Source organism: Lonchura striata, chromosome 10 (genome assembly GCF_050655825.1).
Source record: "Lonchura striata isolate lonStrDom1 chromosome 10, ASM5065582v1, whole genome shotgun sequence".
Taxonomy (NCBI): Eukaryota; Metazoa; Chordata; class Aves; order Passeriformes; family Estrildidae; genus Lonchura; species Lonchura striata.
Genome location: NC_140712.1, coordinates 6,950,728 through 6,970,530, shown reverse-complemented (window position 1 = coordinate 6,970,530; position 19,803 = coordinate 6,950,728). Strand labels below are relative to the sequence as shown.

The window sequence follows — 19,803 nt, the reverse complement described above, 5'->3', positions numbered from 1 at the left end:
GGTGGGGCCAAATATTCCTGACAGACCCACAGAACAGCTGGGATTCAAAGGGACCCCTCGAGACCATGCAGTCCATTCAGGGTCATCCAGGTGGGTTTGGGATGTCTCCCAAACCTGGGAGACTCCACACACCCTGGTCAGCTGTTCCAGGGTTCTGCACCCTCCTGGAAAGCAGTTCTTCCTCACAGTCAGTGGAACTTGTGATTTAATTTTTTTGCCCTTTGCTTTCTGTCCTGTTGCTGAATACCAAAAGTGTTAAGGAAGCAGCTTTTCCCTAATCTTGGACAAAGGTCAGTGTTTCATCCCTGCAGGCTTAGCTGAGGGAGCTCTGGCACATCTTCCCTGAGCTCAGAGGGGATGGGGATTCCATCCTACAGCCCCGGTCCATGGGGATGCTGTGGGTCAGAGCAGCACCCACCTGGTTTCTGTCATCCTGAGCCACACAGGAACTCCTCCTGCTGTTCCTGCACCTGTCCTGCACCTCTGTGGGGGCCCGGGTGTGCTGGTCCCCCAGGAGCAGCCCTTCCATGGCCATACAGGCAAAGGGAGTGGTTTGTGTGTGTTTGTATTGATGCCTCAGGTTTTATATCTTCACATTCTGTGCTGCTGTAGTGTGAGGGTCTGGGCTTCGTATTAGGGGATGGTGAACTCTCTGCACAGAGCAGGGAGACAAAACAATTCCTTCTCCAGCTGGGGACCAAGGACCAATGATCCAAATCTCAGCCCAAAAGCACAAACAACGTGGGCTGAAGAGAGAAAAACAAGAAGCATGGGACTTCATGACTTAAAGCTGTAATTGCACAATTAACTCCAATATGCAAATGGAGCAGAACTTATAAAAGTGAGACGCCCATGACCTGTGGTCCATTTTGTGACCATTTTGGTTTATCTTGGCTGCAGCCCTGGCTGGGCTCTTGTGCTGCCCAAGGTGGCTCCATTGAGGCCTTGTAATAAATCCCTGCTCCTGTAGTCTCTGTTCTAGGTCAAGGCATCAGTCTGGGCACAGAGGTTCTCCAGCCCCAGCTCCCCTCACTGCTCTGTTCTGATGGAGCCCAGCACCATCGTGGCACTGAGGGTCCCTCCCTGCCCAGGCCTCATCAGCCTCTGCCCAAGCATCAGTGGTCCCAACCCCACACCAGAAATAATGGCCTTGTAGTCATGGAAAACATGCAGAATCCAGGCTCAAACCCAAAATTTATCAAGGTATAGAGCTGTAAACTGGGTGGTGACGTCCATCAGCATTTAGTTTTGTAGAGGAGGATCTGTGTAATAGAAGTTAACTAAGAATGAAATAGTTTGAGGAAGGTTACTAAAAACACAAAGCAAAGGCACAGCCAAAGAGGTTAAACAAACACTGGGCACGTGGTGTTTGTGTTCACAGTGAGCACCCAACACCAGTGAAAAGTTACCCTGGAAAGAGAAAAAAACCCACTTCCAAACCTCCCCAGAGAGCTCCTAAGGACAAGGGAAAGGAATTATTATTCTCCTGTTTATTTGCAAGTAAATTAATACAAAACTTTCAGTCATTTGTTAATAACATACAAATCTTGGGATAGTTTTTTCCAAGCCTGTCAGAGCTGGGACATCTGCCAGGGACAGCACGGGGTCAGCACATGATGGAGTGTGAGGAGAAAGGGGTGAGAAGATGGCCTGAAGCAGAAAAGTGAATTCCTGCTGTCTGTGTTCTCTGCAAAATTGAAGACTTTTGTCTTAAATTGTATTTTATCTTTTCAAATAGAGGGAGCTGTACCTGAACTTGCAGTGTTAGTAAAATATATTTCAGAGCAAACCCCTGAAGTGAACAGTGAGGAATCATTGGGACCAGATGGTCTTCACTCTACATTTCTTGAGGAGCTGAAGTGTGAAATCCTGAGTTCCCAAGAGTGCTGTGTAACCTAGCACCTAAATCAGCAGACTGAAAAAAATCAGACTAAGGAGATTTGGTCAGTGTGACATGAGGGTTTTAGAAGCCTTTTGGGGGAGATTTAAGAAAATGTGGGTGAGTTAATCTGATGTCTGGATCTGTTAAAATGACAAAAAATGAAAATAAAGTGTTGATAGGTGATCGAATCCATCCATGTGTATTTTGTGTGGAAAAAGCCACACTCTGCTATGGAGAGCCTTTTGCAGGATGTTGTTGCCCTTCCTTCCCCAGGGCCCTTCTGACAGTGTCACTCACCAAGAGCCTCAAACACTGGTGCTGTGAGTCAGAATGAATTCCCTCCTGCAGGAAAAGGGAATGAATTCATTGTTTAATAGGAAATTAGAGGGGGAATGAGGTATTGTTTTTATCTGTGGAGCTGAGTCTGCACTGCTGAGTGTGGAAAAGGGGATTTGGAGTGTTCTGAGTTCATTGGGGTTGTGGAAGCGAATGGTGCTGGTGAAGAATTTTGGGAACACCTTGTGATTTAAGGAACATCCAGGTGATGAAATGACAGTAGTGCTCAATGAACTGCACGTGGATTACACAGGGAAATGCAGCTCTGCCACTTTCTGTAGTACAGCCATGGTCTCTGACCTGGGGCTTGGCATGGCCCTGAAATACTGCAGTTGGAAGATGCAGGTCTTTGGAAAATGTAGGATCTTAAAAACCAAATGAAACAGTAGGAATTGTTAGGAAAGGAATAGGCACCTGAGCAGAAAAATTATTATGGGATTGTGTAAATTTGTGCTGGTCCTGGATGTCAAATAGGGCAAGCAGTTCATCTTCCCTCCTCTCTGAAACACAGCAAAGCTCTTGGGGGTAGTAAAGGCAGAGCAGGTGTAGGGTGTAACTGGGATCATGGAGGAGCTGTAGGGTGTAACTGGGATCATGGAGCAGGTGTGGGATGTAACTGGGATCATGGAGGAGGCGTAGGGTGTAACTGGGATCATGGAGCAGGTGTGGGGTGTAACTGGGATCATGGAGGAGGTGTGGGGTGTAACTGGGATCATGGAGGAGCTGTAGGGTGTAACTGGGATCATGGAGGAGGTGTGGGGTGTAACTGGGATCATGGAGGAGGTGTGGGGTGTAACTGGGATCATGGAGGAGGCGTAGGGTGTAACTGGGATCATGGAGGAGCTGTAGGGTGTAACTGGGATCATGGAGGAGGTGTAGGGTGTAACTGGGATCATGGAGCAGGTGTGGGATGTAACTGGGATCATGGAGGAGGTGTAGGGTGTAACTGGGATCATGGAGCAGGTGTGGGGTGTAACTGGGATCATGGAGGAGGTGTGGGGTGTAACTGGGATCATGGAGGAGGCGTAGGGTGTAACTGGGATCATGGAGGAGCTGTAGGGTGTAACTGGGATCATGGAGCAGGTGTAGGGTGTAACTGGGATCATGGAGGAGGTGTAGGGTGTAACTGGGATCATGGAGGAGGTGTGGGGTGTAACTGGGATCATGGAGGAGGTGTGGGGTGTAACTAGGATCATGGAGCAGGTGTGGGGTGTAACTGGGATCATGGAGGAGCTGTAGGGTGTAACTGGGATCATGGAGCAGGTGTAGTGTGTATCAGGGATCATGGAGTGGTTTGGGTGGCAAGGGACCTTAAAGTTCATCCAGTTCCACCCCCTGCCCTGGACAGGAGCACCTTCCACTATCCAAGGGTGCTCAGGGCTGTGTCCAACCCAGGTGTGCTCTATAAATCATGAGTGCTTTCTGGGGAGTAGGATGGAAAGGAGTGTTCATTTCTCTTCATTGGTCAGAACCAAGAGACATCCCATGGTTGGCTGACTCCAAAACACACAAAAGTTGGTAGATTTTCCCTGGTGGTGTCTCATGGAGCTCATCCCTGTGAGCTTTAGGGCTGCTGAAGGCTCACCTGGAGCCAGAAAGCAGCTTTTTAAAGGCAAAATTTAACCAGGAGCAGAAAACACACCCTCTTTCTCAGGAAATCACTCAGCCATCACTCCCATGCTGGGAGAATATCTGGAGATAATCCACTTTTCTGTTTTTCGTCTGTTCCCTCCTGGACACGTGGTCTTGGCTGCCAAGTGGCACTGAGCCCCTTTGTGTGTTGGTGTCCCTGGTCGTGTCCTGCTCATGGGGAGCCCCTGAGGGTGGATTTGGGGGCTGAGGCACAGCGGGCACCACACCTGCAGCAGGTCCCTTTGGCTGCGTGGCTGAGCAGGGCAGTCAGGAGGGACATTGCTCCCACTGGATCTGTGCACACAGGGCTGAGGGGAGTGGGAATGCTGGGCCAGCCTCGCCAGAGGTTTCTTGCCAACGTGCAGTTGGTGTCTGAATGGGTGACGTCGCTGTCGAGGCAGGACGGAATGAGAGGACTGACTCAGAAGGCTGCTGAGAGTAAACTTCCAGTTTATTCAAACACACCACTCTTTTATAGAGCTTCCTGAGGACCAATTCCATTGGTTCTGAAGTGAAAACAACCCACAGCGTTGGTGCAGAGTGCTTGATGAACAGTGATAGAACTTAACTATACACAATGTGAACAAGAGAGGTAAAGAATTATTTACATTCTTTCCCAGCTCTTTCCCAGGTTTCTGCCTGGCTAGAAACTCTCAGTTTCTCTCTTTGAATCTGAGACCCACAGGGTAAGGCAAGTGAAGAACCCAGAAAGAAAAGCCCTGCTCACGTGCAGGGTGCTGCGAGAGCTCGCTGCGTGTCTGTGCTCCCAGCGAGCTTCCCAGGCAATTCCAGCTGTGGATCCAAGTCCAGAGCTCTGCCTGCCTGCAGTCGAAGTGCCAGGCTGGAGCCACAGCTTTCCACAGGAGCCTTGCTGGGGATGGGGCTGCTGCACACGAGAGATTCCTCATGGCTGGCTTCAGGGACTGTTGGATTTTACTGCAGCTCATGCTGGGAGGGAATCCCATTTCCATCCCAGCATGCAAGAATGAACAATTAATTGTTTGGAGTCTTATCTGAGGACAGGACAGGGATGGAGATGTTAGTCCTGTGTCATTCCTCGTGCTCAGGAATGATACATATATATATATATATATATATATATATATACACACACACACACACACACACACACACTGATTTCCTTTCTGCAGCACCGAGCATTTCTTTGTTAAGCTCCTATTTGAGGTGTCCAGTTCCATGGCTGCATAATCCTGTCTTTGCTCAAATAACCGATTCCAGCTCTTCCATTTTTCTTTTGGAGCCAATTTTCTGACTCATTGATCATTTTCACTGTTGTCTTGTAAATCAGAGTTCATGTTTTCCTTCAAATGTGGGGGTAGGAGTGTGTTAGGTGGAGGGAGGAGAGGAAGCTGCTGCCAGACTCCACATGGGCAGTTCTTCCATCCCAGTGATACTGGGACTCATGACCATTTTGTGAGAAAATCCTTGTTTCTCAGGCCTTTTTCTGTGCACTTTAGTGCTATTACTTCCTGCTTCATAAATCCACAATATATTATTTCTCCCTAATAAAAACCCACATATGTTGAATTACAGCGTGAGTTTTTTACTCTCTAATTGATCAATATAATTATACTTTCTATTTGTTCTGTGCTGTTTATGCTTACCTGGTTTCTTGGTTGTTGTCCTAGCATTGAATATTGGGTTTTAGTTTCTGCCTCTGGAATGTTTACTTAGGGGCTGGTCTCTGAAGCGTGGATCATATTTAGCAATCTCTGAATGAAAGCTTTTCACTGTAAATGTAAAACAGTTGTTTTAATTCAGCTCTGCCCTTCTGCCACCACTGGAACCAGCTCTCCATGGAGCTGGGGTTTGGCATTTGCCAAGGAAAATGTAAAGCTCTGAGGAGTCCAAAGGAGCAAAACACCAAATGCTCATCTGGGGCTGTTGCAGCTGCTGAGCAGAGGTTAACAGGCAAACCAGGCCCCCTCTCTGCTTTGGCTGTTGAAGAAGAGGGAAAGGTTCCCACCAGGCAGGGTGCCACAGGCTCCACTTCACCCTAGGGACACTGGCTTTAATTTTCTAAAATATATATTAAAAACCCCATAGAGAATCTGTCACTGCCACCAAACCTCTTCGTAAGCTGCAGCTCTAGTTTTGCTGCAAAAAAATTTTGCTGTAGTAGTTTACATTTTTATAACCTTTTTTGTGTCTTGGAATGCTGATTCTTGTACATTAATTTGACACTTTTCTGTATTTCTCTAGAGGAACCCTTTTTGTCAGCTTGTGTTTGCTTTGCAAATTTTGTAGCTGCATATTAAGTGTGTTTTAAGGACATCACAGCCGTGCTCAGGAATTGGGAAGACTTTGTCTTGCCTACAACATAGTTTTGGGGTTTAAATCTCTTTTTTTTTTTCCCAAATATAATCCATATACTTCTGCTTTTTTTTAAGGAAGAATGTTACAACTCCCCATTTTCATTTAAAGTGTAAATATTTTTTTGTTTTCAGGATACATTTGAAGAAAACCAACTAATTTATATACAACTAACTCATGGAATTTAAAGATAATAGTAAAAAAATTCTGCTTTCAAACATCAATTCAAGCATTTTTTCTGTGTTTTGGGGGAGGGACAGGAGGGGATGGATTAACTGGGTGGTGGTCATGTTGCAGTTGATCCTTCTTAGAAACTAAATTGCAGTTGTGAAAATTGCATTTAACTTTATAATGATTCTAATAGGATTTGGAGCATATCCTAATGGAATAGGTTGTTATCCCTGGAGGAGGAAATAAAATCCCTGTGGACCATTTCAGGCTGATGTGAAATAGGCTTTATGGTAAAATGTCCATTTTAAATACTGCTGGTAATCCAGATTTGTAACTGAAATACAAGCTAGGGATTGTGCCCCCAGCATCCCTGAGAAATGGGTTATAAATGGAGCTGGCCAGGAATGCTGGAGTCAGGATTATTTGAGATTCACTGGGAAGATGTGGCCACTCTGCCAAGTTTGTATTTGTGCCCTTTGGGCTGTGGGGAAGCTTCTGGAACCAGCAGATGCTTTTGTAAGAGGTGCCTGGAGATGCACTCCGTGTCCACTTGGTCATGGCCAGAAGTGTGGGAGGAAAGGGATGGGGAGGAGTGGCAGGGGCTGGGATTTCACTGGCTGACCTTGCAAACACACTCCTGATGTCTAGGGATGGAGGGCACGTGGAGGTGGCTGAGGAAGCAGCAGTGGTTCTTCAGGGCTGTCCTGGACATTTCCAGTGTGGAAATTCAGCCCTCTGCCTGCCCTAGGCTGTTCTGGAGTTCCAGCACTGCTTCAGGAATAGTCCTGGAAGTGTTTCTGTCCTTGGAAGTGCCCAAAGCTGCCCTGGATGGGGCTTGCAGCACCGTGCTCCAGTGGAAGGTGTCCCTGCCCATGGCAGGGGTGGCACTGGATGGGCTCTGAGGTCCCTTCCAACCCAAACCAGTCATGGATTCTGTCCTGGGGGTGTTTGGAACCGCTGGTCGGTCCCGTTCACTTTGGGCTTCTTGGATGCTGTGCTTGGACCAACAGGTGATTTAGTAATGCTTTTTAGAAAGAGAATAAGTATTTAAACATGATCTTTACAACCTGTGTGTCCAAAGGAGACCATTGCTGTGCTCCTCCTGTACAGCAGAGCTACAGACCGCTGGAATTAATTTCCATTTCCTTCTGATCACCTGTACTTGTGGAATGGGATCCATGTCCAGCATCCATTCCTGTTTCCACATCACCTTGGGTGCAGTTCCTGCTGCATGTCTGGAGTTCCTCAGCTCTTCCCATCCTTTTAGAGCTATTGGCTTAAAAAAGCATCTTATTTTTCAAATATTTCACCTTTATTGGGATGTAACTTAGAAGTTTGAATCAATTGCTGATATAGGACGGATTGGGTTTTTTCCTTAATCTTTTGATCACTGTTGTGATCAAAATATTTTCTTCAATCTCCAGAAGGGTGGCAGGGCTCCCTGGGGGTGTGAAATTCTGTTCAAGTGTTTTGCCTTTTCAGGAGTTGTTCTGTGCTGACACGAAGAGGGGGCTGAACTGCCAAGTTGTCTTTGAAGTTTAATTGTGTGTTTGGCAACAGAGCACACGATCTTCCCTTACAAATCTGGATTTCTGTGGTAATTGGCTCGTTTGCTCACTGGTTATCAATTGAACTTCTCTACCACAAACATCTGTACTTGCATTGTGTTAATGCTAAACACTGACATAGTTAAACCAGAAGAGTGTGTTTGAAAAACATTTATTAATTCATTAACTGGGAAGTAATTGATAAAGTGAGCACTCCTCATGTTATTATCCCTTTGTGAGCAGCTTGGCATTTGCTCCATGAGCCAAAAAAGCGAAGTCACTTTGAAAAAAATAGGGTGTTTCAAATTCTTAATCTCCTAAATCAAAAGTAATTGAGAGTAGGTAGGAGAGTATCTACTTCAACTTCCATTATTGTGTCAAAAAAATCCTGCTTCTTACGATTCAAAAGTAATGCCTTTTTCTGGATGATGTCCCAAATTGGAGCAATATCAGTTGCCAAAGATATTTGAGTTCTTTCCAAATGTCTTCATTACAAGTTAAACACTAGTGGGGAACTCAGAGTCAGAACTTTGCTGTGGTACAGTTTGGGCATTCAGTTCTTCCCTGTTGGGGTGGGCAGCCCTGGCACAGGGTGCCCAGAGCAGCTGTGGCTGCCCCTGGATCTCTGGCAGTGCCAAGTTCAGGCTGGACAGGGCTTGGAGCAGCCTGGGACAGTGGAAGGTCCCTGCCCATGGCAGGGGTGGGATGAAATGATCTTCCAGGAACTGTCCAGCCCCAACCAGGCTGAGATTCCCTGATGAGTTTTTCACGGAAGTTTTTGTGCTTTTAACAGTCGCTGCTGTTGGCTTGTGTCTCTGTGTGTTCTTCTGACAAGAATAATGTGTGGCTAAGGAATTCAAACTCACCTGTAATGAATGTTTTGGAAATGGAAGCATTGTACATTCATGGAAAAACAACTTTCCCAATTCTTGTATTCCCTTTTTTCGACTCTGCAAGCACTGCAGGAATCGATCGTGCGTGCGAATACAGCCGGAGACAGAGATGGAAGGGAAATGAGAACATAAACTATTGATCAGGCAGGCTGAACAAAATGAGTCATTAGTTAAAAAGGGCTAACGATGAGCAGGCAATGATTGTCCCAGGCTGGCAGGGGATGATGCATGTGGGAAGGGCAGAGGCAGAGCGATGGGTTGGGTGAGGGATTTGCTGCAGTGCTGCCATGACATTTATGCCATTTTTCAAGGCACTGCTGAGACACAGCTGAAATTCCATGTAAATGATTGAAACTCCACAGGCTCCGGAGATGGATTCAGGCTGGAGCACGTCCAGGGGGGTGTGAGGAATTGTCACAGCAGAGCAGAGCAAACACGACTGCTTGAACCACCCAAAATAAGGCTGGGTTAGGGGAAGGGAGGGAGCACAGCTTGTAATAAATAACAGTGCTGAGGATAAATACCAGGGAGGGATAAAAATAATTTTCATAGAGAATAAATTACAGCAATTTGGTGGCAAATAAATTCAGAAGAGAGTTTTTAAATGTCAGAGTTGTGTGTGGTGGTAGCAGCCGTCAGAGGGTAAGCACAGAAATATCTGAAACCTTTTTAAGGTGGAATTTATGGTGTGTTTGGTAAATTTCTGGGAAGTTGGTACGAAAGGGATGTCTGAATGCACAGGCAGCTGGGCTCGGCCCCATCCAGCTTTTTGCTCCTGTGTGAGAGTTAGAGCAGTGAATGTATGTTTTTGTGTGGGTTTGCACCCTTACCTGAGAGGTAAACCACCTTCTTACTCTAAAGTATTTCCATTTATTAATGTTCTCTTTATTCATTTATAATCCAAAGCATAAGGGGGGCTGGGGGAGCTGCTTGCCTCCAGCTGTTTTTAAAAGTATTAAATCCACCTTAGAAACCTTTTGGATCATTTCAGAGGAAACATGACCTAGGATTCCTTATCCACAGCACCAAATAAACCCCATTGAGAGGCCAAGTGTGTAAATTGTTTGTCTTAATCCCGTGGCCCTTCCATATTGACTTTCTTTGCTAAATATTAAAGGGCAAAAGGCTGCTTTGGGCTTTCCTGGAACTCCAGCAATCCAAGCTGCCAACACAAGTAAGAGAATTGCCCTGTGCTGGGAGCATAATAAACACAAATCAACGGATGGGTGTTCTCTGAAGAGGATACTCAAGGAGTAAGTGCCTGCAGGGCTTGGTGCTGCTGAGCCAGATGAGTGCAGAGGCCCTGGATGCAGCTGGAGGCTCCTGTGGGAGAAACTGTGACTTGTCTGTGCACTGGTCACTTGGGGCTGGTGTCCCCAAAAAAATCTGCATTCAGAGTTTGTGTGATTTTAAATATATTTGATGGAATTGATCTCACTCTGGGGACTTCAGCGCATACAGAAGGCAGCCAAGACCCAGAGTAGCACCTTTGGTGCATGTTGTAAGTGAAGAACTTCTGTTCTTCATGGAATTTATGTTCAGCTTCTGCTCTGCTGTGTTATAGATACACAGCTCTCCTATATACCCATGAAATGTCATCACGGTGGTACAAAGGCGCCTGGCTGCTCCTGGACATCCCATTTCCCTGGCTTCCACAGGCCAGAGGAGAAACTCCTGGGCTCAGTGCAGCACTCTCTGTTTGATAACCTCAGTTCCTTCCCGTTTTGTGTCCATTCATTTTTAAAAGTACTTTTTGATATAATTGTAGCTTTTGTTTTCGTATTGATTCGAACCCCCTGAGGTTTAACTTTGCAGTTTATACACCTCAGTTCCATTTCTTCTTTCATGTGGTCTCAAGAGGTCATTCCCAATTGGCTGGATCCAAGGATGGGTTGAGTTGGAGGGGACCTTAGAGATCCTGTCATTCCCAGCCCTTTGCTGTGGGCAGTGACACCTTCCACTGGAGCAGGCTGGCCCAAAAGTGGTTCTAGAGGAACTCCCAGCTGGAGTCAGTGTCGTGACACCTTGTACTGGAGCAGGATGGCCCAAAAGTGGTTCTAGAGGAACTCCCAGCTGGTGTCAGTGTCGTGACACCTTCCACTGGACCAGGCTGGCCCAAAAGTGGTTCTAGAGGAACTCCCAGCTGGAGTCAGTGTCGTGACACCTTCCACTGGACCAGGCTGGCCCAGAGGTGGTTCTAGAGGAACTCCCAGCTGGTGTCGGTGTCGTGACACCTTGTACTGGACCAGGATGGCCCAGAAGTGGTTCTAGAGGAACTCCCAGCTGGTGTCGGTGTCTGTCAAAGCTGAGCTGCAAATTCCTGCCCCTCATTCCCAAGTGCCCAGTCCATGCCCAGTCCATCTCTTGGTGCCGAGCTGGCTGTGTGTGGGACTGTCAGGTCTCTTTCTCTGGCTGTAACATCATCTTCTTGTGTTTGTTCCTCTCCCCATGAAGTTCCCCCCACGTTCCTGAAGCGCCCTGCGAACATCTACGCCCACGAGTCCATGGACATCGTGTTCGAGTGCGAGGTGACCGGGAAGCCAACGCCGACAGTCAAGTGGGTCAAAAACGGGGACGTGGTGATTCCCAGTGACTACTTCAAAATTGTGGTGAGTGCTCTGGCCATCCGGCACGTTTTCAGGCTGTTGGTCTGGCAGTTGTCCTGCACACAGTCCTGGAAATTGGGTTCTTCTATGGAACCTGCTTCCTGCTTTTGTCCTACTGATGTTTGGGGCCTGGAGGAGAAATGGTTTCTTGAATCCCTTTAATGTACATTGCTTACATTGTAAGAGTTGATGTCTTTATAGCTTGGGCTTTCCAGCAGACTCGGGCACACAGGGTGGCAAAATGCACTGTCAAAGTACAAGCTCACCACGACCACTGGCTGCGTGTGCTGCAGTCTGTGCCCCATTAAAATTCCAATTTCTAGCAGGAGCTGAAATAGAAATGTAACTGAGCTGTGGATGGAGAGTTTGGCACAGGGATGCTTCTACAGGGAGATTTTAGATGCAGTGAAAGGCATTATTGAGATATGGCTGAGGAATGAATGGCTGTGTAATTGGGTGTACCTGGCTTGTAGAGCTGTGAGGTTCAGTCAGGGTCCAAAGTACCACCAGAACAGCTGGGGAAACATTAGGATTTGCCAGTGCTCTGTGATGCTAGAAAATTATTGCCATTAATGAGAGCTTCTGCTGCTTTTTGAACCACCAGAACATGAGGATTCAGTGCAAGGGAAGTGAGATCTGGGAGCTCCAAACACACTTTCCCCAGTTGCTGTCAGAAGTTTCTTCTGTCCTGCTGACACCATTGCTTTGGTAATTGCAGCCCATTTCTAAGTGTTGTTTTTTCCCTTTGCTCCTCAGAAAGAACATAACCTGCAAGTTTTGGGGCTGGTGAAGTCTGATGAAGGATTCTATCAGTGCATTGCAGAAAACGATGTTGGAAATGCACAGGCTGGAGCCCAGCTGATCATTCTTGACCTTGGTAAGATAAACTGTGACAGCAGAGAGCCAGAAGTGGGGAGGGACCTTTCCAAGGGACCTTTCCACATGGTGGGTTCTGTCAATAACTCAGAGCAGGGTGATTTTTAAAAAATCCTGTGGGTGATCCAGTGTTGTTTTCTGTACACTTAGTGGGGAAAATTTAAGGAATTCTACAGGATCCATCCTGTATTTGGAATAATATTTGGTGCATTAATAAAACTTGGTCAGAAATGTTGCATGCTGAGGTTTACAAGCAATAGCAGAATAGCCAAAATGAAAACAGTCACTAAAATCACAAACCTGGAAAAGAAGCACTTATGGAGCACACCCCAAATCACCCCAAACATTTTATATCAAAGTCATTTAAGTGTCAGAAGCTTTTTTCTGCTATTAGTGTAAAAAATAGTGAGCTTTGTCATTCCTGCAAACTGCAGCTGCACATCTGGTGGTTTACAGCTGCAGTTTAAGGTAAATATTTGTCCCTGTGCTCCAACCAGTGGCTCTCCTGTCAGTGCTCCCCATACAGTGCCCTGCATTGAATGGTTGGGGTGGCAAAGCAGAACAATTGGTGTTATGACTGAAGACCCCAAAATAGAGATACTGCAAGTATCATCACTAAGGCATCAGGTTGTTTTCCTCTTTCAGGTCACAGAGTTCTGAAAAATAATTTCTAAGAGCCCAGGGAAGAAAATGACAGAGGATGAAGGGTGACAAGTCAGACAAGAAAATACTAAAACTATACTGAGGGGGAGTTTTGTGTTGTCTTTTTTGGAGAAGGATTGTTTTAAATTCTAATTTTTTTCTCATTTGGAGAGGATTTAGGAGAAACATGGCTGGAGGTTTGATGGAATTTCACACCTTGAACAGGTGTGAATCTGCTGTCCCTGGGTTTGGTGTCCAGTGGGCAGAGTAAATTTAGGAATGAGCCATAAGGAGAGATTTCCTGCTTATGTTCCAGTTGTTTTGTAGAGTAGCTGTGCACTTGCTGCTTCCTCTGGATTCCTCTTTGGATCTGGGTGTGTTTCACTGCTGGCTGAAGAGCCACAGGTACCCCCCACAGTGATTTGGGGAATGCAGGGTGCCCTCTCCTGCAGTCAGGAGCTTTAATGCCACGGAGCAGTGTCAGGAGTCTGCATCCAGCACTGCCCTGCTGTCATCAGATTGCCAGAAAAATTATTAAAAGTAATTTAATTTCTGCTCTGTGCATGAATCACCTGAGTGGTTTGCAGCCCCTTCCAGCACAAGCAATATTGCACATTCTCCACGTTTAAAACACTGAATAATGAATGGCCTTGGCTCTGGGAGCCCTGCCCAAGCCCGTGCTTGCACCCAGCTCCCAGTAGTGGTTTGTAAATGAGTCTCACTGTTGTTATTGGAGTTCCTGTGGTCTCCCTCCTCTTCCTTCCCCTCCCCTGCTGTTTGTCCAGTGGTTTCTCCTTCCTGCTCCGGCACCTCACCCTGCCGTGCTCCAGGACTTTGCTCATGATGTCCTTTCTCTTTTGCATGCTGCCAGAGGATTTGGGCTGCAGTGCTGGAGTCTCACTGTGGGTGTAGAGACACACCCGAGGCCGTGTCCCTGAACTCTGGGGCCGTTGAGATGCTGTTCTCCAGCAGTGGGACACCCCCATGGAACACACCTGAGTGCAGCTGTGCTCTGCAGGGGGCTGTGGTGGGCAGTGCCATGAGGAATGAGTGTGATATGTGAAAACTCAATCACAGGTGGAGGAAATACGGATATTGGGGTTTAAAATGCCTTCTCTCAATCCATGAGCAGTGGAGAAGGAAACTGTTCTGGGAAAGAGGGAGAAGGTATCACATGCAGTAGTGGCAGCTGGCTTGGTATGAAAATTCAAACCCCTCATTTGAACAGAAATGACTCTGAACATTTCAATCATTAATTCAGAAAGCTTTTTTTTTTTTAATTATTTCATAGCTGCTGATGAGAAATGCCAACTTTACCAATTTGAAAAGTAACTTCAGTGAGAAAAATGTTGATTAAGTGTTCGTCAAAGTTCTTCCCGGTTAGCTGCATTTCCCTTCCCGTGCTGTTCTGTTTTCTCCTTCCTGCTGGAATTGGCAAACATCTGGTTATTTACAAACCATTTCTCATTAGCCCTTTTGCTTATCAAAGTGATCTTGAATGAGCTAAATGCAAATGAGAAAGTGGAAGCCCTGGGGAGTTTCTCAGGGAGGCCACTCATCCAAGTGAAGTCCCACATCTGTGCTTTGTGCTCCTGGAAGGCAGTGTAAGTTTGAAATGCAGTGAGGGCAAAACATTCATCTGCTACAAAGGGAGGCTTGTCTCTGTTTGGGCAGATTTCTGACTGGGAGAGAGCAGGAATTTGGTGATTCACCTTCTGCACAGCCCCACAGAAACCTGTATAAAGTCTATCTGTGACTCTCATCTCCTACAATGAGCTTGATAATATCATCCATCAGACAACATTTTAGGCTGGGCTTTTTGGTGTTTGGGGTGAGTTCTGGGTAGCTTGGAAAGTTATTTCTGGAAAATGTTAAAGCACAGAACTGAAAGGCTTCTTGAGTGGCTTTTCCTCTAAACTTTGGTAATTCGGTTAATAAGTTTAGAAAGGTTTGCACCTGGAAAAGGATTGGCCATACAGAAACCACAGCCCTTGCTTTTTCAGGAGTATATGAAAGAACCATGGTATTGAGAGCTGAGGCTTTTAGGACAAGTGTTTGTAATTGAGAAGGTTGGAAGGATAGAAGAGGGAGGAACATTTGGGCCAATAGTCTTGAGTTAAATCCTCTTTATCCCTGTACTGAACATGAGGTGTAGAATTCTGCAAGGGACTTGAAAAGCCTCTCATGTGTTATTCAACCACTTTGGGATTTGAAGCTGTGTCCCTGTTCCTCAGATACTGCCCCTGGGTGCTCTGTGCCTTTCAGAATTTCACTGGAGTGGCTCTGCTGCCTGCTCTGCCATTCAGGAAGAATTTAGGAATTCTCCCTAAAAGAAGGAAGTTCCTTAATGATCTCATTGTCCTGCACTTGGACTTCTGAGTCTCAATGCTTCTCTCTTTGCCTCCTTGATGAAGAGATGAGTGGTTTGATGTCCTGCAGATGCCCCCACGGAGGACTCCTGCCTATCCCAGAATCTCCATCCTACTTTGGGAATGCCTTTCTCAGCAGCCTCAAATCTCTCCTCCCCCTTTTTTACACAAACCCAGCTAGCTTCACTTCCAACCCTCATTGCTCAGCCCCTGAATGTCCCAGTTATGGAGCAGATACACTTAATTAGAGCAGAGCCATTCCTTGTCATCACTTTCACAGCATTTTCGTGTGTGGTGGGTGAGACCCTCAGGGGTAACGGAGGCATTTGGGGTTTCTTGGTGCTGTAACCCAGCCTTGTCCAGGGAATCTGGCCCTGCTCACGCTGCCATGTGGGGACTGGGAAAAGAACAGGTGGCAACAAGTAGGAGGAGGGAGGCAGATGGTTCCCTGTCACCCTGTGTGAAAGGCATTGACGAGTACTCAGGCACCAGGGAAAAACAGGAGTGATGCCTGAACACTGTGGAAAGCACGGCCCTGGACTGTAAACAAATATGCTGTGTTATGGGAGAACAATTTCAAACCATCCTTTCAGAGGCACTGTGTCACCTTCACAACTGAAGGGAGGTGCTTTGTGAGGCTTTTGTACTTTTATACTACAAAATTGGGTTTTTTCACTGTGTTGTGATTTGTACAGGAGTGAGATCTCAGAGTGAATGAGGTGGATACTGTGCTGCAGGAGCCATGTCAGGATTGTTTGTAATGGAACTATCAGTTTCTTTAAGCTCAGTTTTTTCATGGAAAAAGGTCTCTGTCCAAGCAAGGGTATCCTGCATGTGATTAATTGTTCCCAGCATGGGAAGCAGGGAGGAGAAATTAGAAATCTGTGTGTAGCTGTAGCTGTACAGGCTTTGGGATCACAGAGTCATCTGGGGATGGCTCCACGGGATGGGTGCAGCTTCTTCAGGGAGGTAGGACAGGGAATTGGGTCACCCTCAAAGGCTGATTCCAGTGTTTCCTCACTTTGGACAGGGTGATGAGGCAGCCAGGAGCAATGGCACAGGGATCAGTGGATGGAAGGACAGCAGTGTGTGTCTGCTGGAGACTGGGTCCTGCAGGGCAGGGAGGAGATGGAGATTTTTACCACAGCCCTGGTGCTCGTGTGGGTGCTGGGTGGCAGCTCCAGGTGTGACAGGCAGGACACAGAGTTTCCAGAGCAGGCTGGAATTCATTGCCTGTGTCTGGCTGGCAAGTGGAGCTGAGAATTCCAGCCTTCAGCTTCCAGGCAGGAGGCTTTGGCTTGTTTGGGATATTTTTGTAGGTTTCCATAGGAGACTGTGTTAACAAGAGGCAAAGCATTTGATCCTGAAGGACCAAAGCACAGCAATGGTCTGCTCCAGGGCAGGGGTTGAGAGTGTGTCCAGGAGACCAGGAGGGATAAAGAAGGAACTGCCAACTGGGCTCCAGCACAAAGTAAAAGCCCAGGGAATCTGGAATCAAAGGCAGCAAATTGCCTGGAATTGTAGGGATGTAGGAAAGACAAAGCTCAGCTGGAGCTGGAACCTTTTCAGGGAAGGTTATGGAGCTAATCCCCCTGGAGGCCATGCTATGGGTACATGAGAGGGATGATGATGGGGAACATCAGCATGGATTTGCCAAAGGCAAACTGTGGCCTTCTGACATAAAATGGTTGGGCCTGTGGTTGAGAGAAGCAGATTTTGGTTGCTTTGCCTTTAGCCAGGCCTTTGGTGCTGTCTCCGAGGGTTTCCCTGAAGCTAAACTGGGGAAATCCAGACTGGATGATGGGGTGTGTGGAGAACCATCGTGTGATGGACTGGATGTGCTGAGTTTGATTCATCCTGGACCCCCTGTTACTGCTCAGACAGGAATGGAGACACAGGGCAGGTGGTGAGGACAGGGAAAAGCTGCAAGCAAAGGAATTTGATCAGAGAAAGCAGCTTCACAGGGAAGGAGCTGCAGTCCAACAGGCTGCCCAGGGAGGTCTGGGAATCTCTGCTCTCAGGAGATACTCGAGGCACACCTGGACAAGGCCCTGAGCAGCCTGCCTGAAGGTGACCCTGCTCCAGCTGGGGTTCAGGTGAGCCCCCAGACCTGTTCTGTGCTCCTGACACACCGTGAGGGATGGACCCTCTTGGTGCTGGTGCTCTGCATGGAATGGCCAAATCTGACAATTCCATGGGATGTGTTTCCTGCTGCTCTCCTTGGGAGAAGCACAAGTGCTGGTGGCAGTCTGGCATCACAAACCATGTTTAATTGAAGTCTGACACCACTGCATGATCTCAGTTCCTCTGCTGACTTGCATTCCATGGATCCTAACTTGGAGGGTTTTAAAGACATCATTTCTTGCCCTAAATGGGTGCATTTTTTAAGCAATTGAGCTTTGTCCAGGCCTGTTGCTGCATAAGCAATTCCATTTAGTGTTGGTACCTCCCTGCCAGGGTTTGGCCATGAGCTGTGGGCAGGCTTGGAGCACTGAAAGGAGCTGGGTGGGCTGGGGGCTTCTCTGAGCCCCACAGAGATGGAGAACATCAGGATTCTGATCCAAGTTTCCCAAAGCCAGCACATTTCAGTTGAGATTGTGCTGAAAATCTGTCATTTCTGCACTGCAGATGGGACTGGACTGTTTGGAGTCACTTCAGGCTGACTTGGAGATTCCCATTCCTCACACAGAGGCCATTTCAGCTCCCCTGACCTGACTGAAAAGGTTCCCGGCTATAGCTGGATTTTAAAGGCAATGTCAAAAGCCTTATTTCAGACAGGATAGATGAAATACTCTGTGTTTTCCAGAATTGTAAGCTTCATTATGCTGCTTTAGGAGGCAAATAGAAGTTCTTGTTGACAAGTTTTGGCTCCTACTAAAAGAAATGCAAAAGTTGGCACTAACAGGCCAACTGTACTCTGCTTTGAAAAACTCAGTTCTACATTTGGGTATTTGCCATGTGTAAAAAATCCCATAAATAGGCCTTGCCTGGTTCAAGCCCTGAGGCAGACTCCTCTCAGGTCACCTCAAGACCTATTTTGGATGTTTTCACAGATACCAAATGTACCTTCTCAGGCTGGCTCTCTCATAGAGGTGATGCTTTACAGTATTTTTTAGTTACGTATTTTGAATGAAGGCATTCTCAGTTCATGGAATTCTATGGAGTTCTTGGAGACTCCAGAAGTACTTGAAAAATCTGCAGGGTGTTGTGAATGAAATGCCAGAGCAAGATGAAAATATGTTGTTCTTATTCAAAGAGCAGTAAAGGAGGACTCTGGGTGTTCCTCTGCAGGGTCTCCTGTTTCTTCTCTCAGACAGAAATATTCTCATGTTCTTTCTGCCTTGGCCAATTTTGCATGTCTTAATGAGGGAAAATGGGAAGAGGTCCCTGTGGTTTCCAGGATTGGCTTTCAGGAGTCTCAGCATCCACCAGGGAAGAAATAGATGAAAATTGAGCAGAAAGACTGCAAAGCCTTGCAGACCAAAATCCTCATTTTCTGTCAAGAGGAAAAAGCACTCAAAGGAATGAAGTGTGGATTTTGGGGGTGGGAGATGGCAGTGGACCTGGGGTGAAACTGATGTTCAAGCAGCTCAAAGCAGCCCATGGTTCTGGGAGAGCAGCTCTGGGCTCAGGGCACCTGGCTCTGCTGCACTGGGGACATGGGGAAGAACTCTGCTCTGGTGGAGTGGGAAGATCTGAAAGTCAGAGAATGGAAAATCCTGTGGGTTGAGCATCATCAGAGCCAGTGGGAGCTTCCTCCCTGCTTCTGTCTATTTTATATCCACATATCCCTGAGGCTTTCCACTCACAGGATTCGAGTTTGTCCCCAAAAAAGCTTTAAAAGCAGCAAATGTCAAATTCCAAGCTGCACATGGGGAACATTTAAGAACTCCTGGCAGTGCCGGGGCTCCACGGAGCCGGGAGCATTCCTGAAGTCCCTGCCTCCATCCCAGCCCTCCAGCATCCACCCAGCATCAGATGGATGGAGCAGGAACAGCTTGGAAGCCTCATTTGGAGAGCTGTGCTTCAGGAACATAAACAGCATCTGAAATCACAAACTGACTTCAAACAGTCACAGCCAAAGCCAAACTCAGAGAATGTTTTGTACCGGTTGTGTACACTCCAGTGCTAATTTTCTGTAAACACAGCAGTGTGTGCTCCTCTTTAGTGCTGAAAGAGTGGGGGGTTTGGGTTTAATTTTGATTTTAATTTACATTACTTAGCTATTATTCCTCAGGGAAAGGCAGCATTTGTGTTTCTCATGGCTGCATGTCTGTTCAAAATGGCCTGGGAGCTGTTTGAATTCAGTCAGTTTCATTTCTCGACTCAATTCCTGTTTAATAAATGATCTTTATTTATTCCCTCTTTATAGGCCCTGCTAATATATAGTCTTATTGAGAAGCAGAACTGATTAAACCACCCTACATCCCAAACTTCTTGAACGTTTTACTTGATGAAACGGGAGCCAAGCAGTTCTCAGTAGCCTATTCATGTTTAAAGCTGGCACAGGCTTTG

At 46.8% G+C, this 19,803-nt stretch overlaps 1 protein-coding gene across 10 annotated transcripts in view; it reads left to right on the top strand.

The window, feature by feature from the left end:
* Positions 1–19,803, top strand: part of NEO1 (neogenin 1) — a 170,196-nt gene that overhangs the window by 95,288 nt on the left and 55,105 nt on the right. For all 10 annotated transcript variants that reach the window (XM_085588559.1, XM_077785860.2, XM_077785859.2 and 7 more), the window contains exons 6-7: positions 11,250–11,404; positions 12,158–12,278. In XM_085588559.1, coding sequence (XP_085444685.1) covers positions 11,250–11,404; positions 12,158–12,278 — 276 coding nt within the window. The remainder of the gene's footprint in view (positions 1–11,249; positions 11,405–12,157; positions 12,279–19,803) is intronic.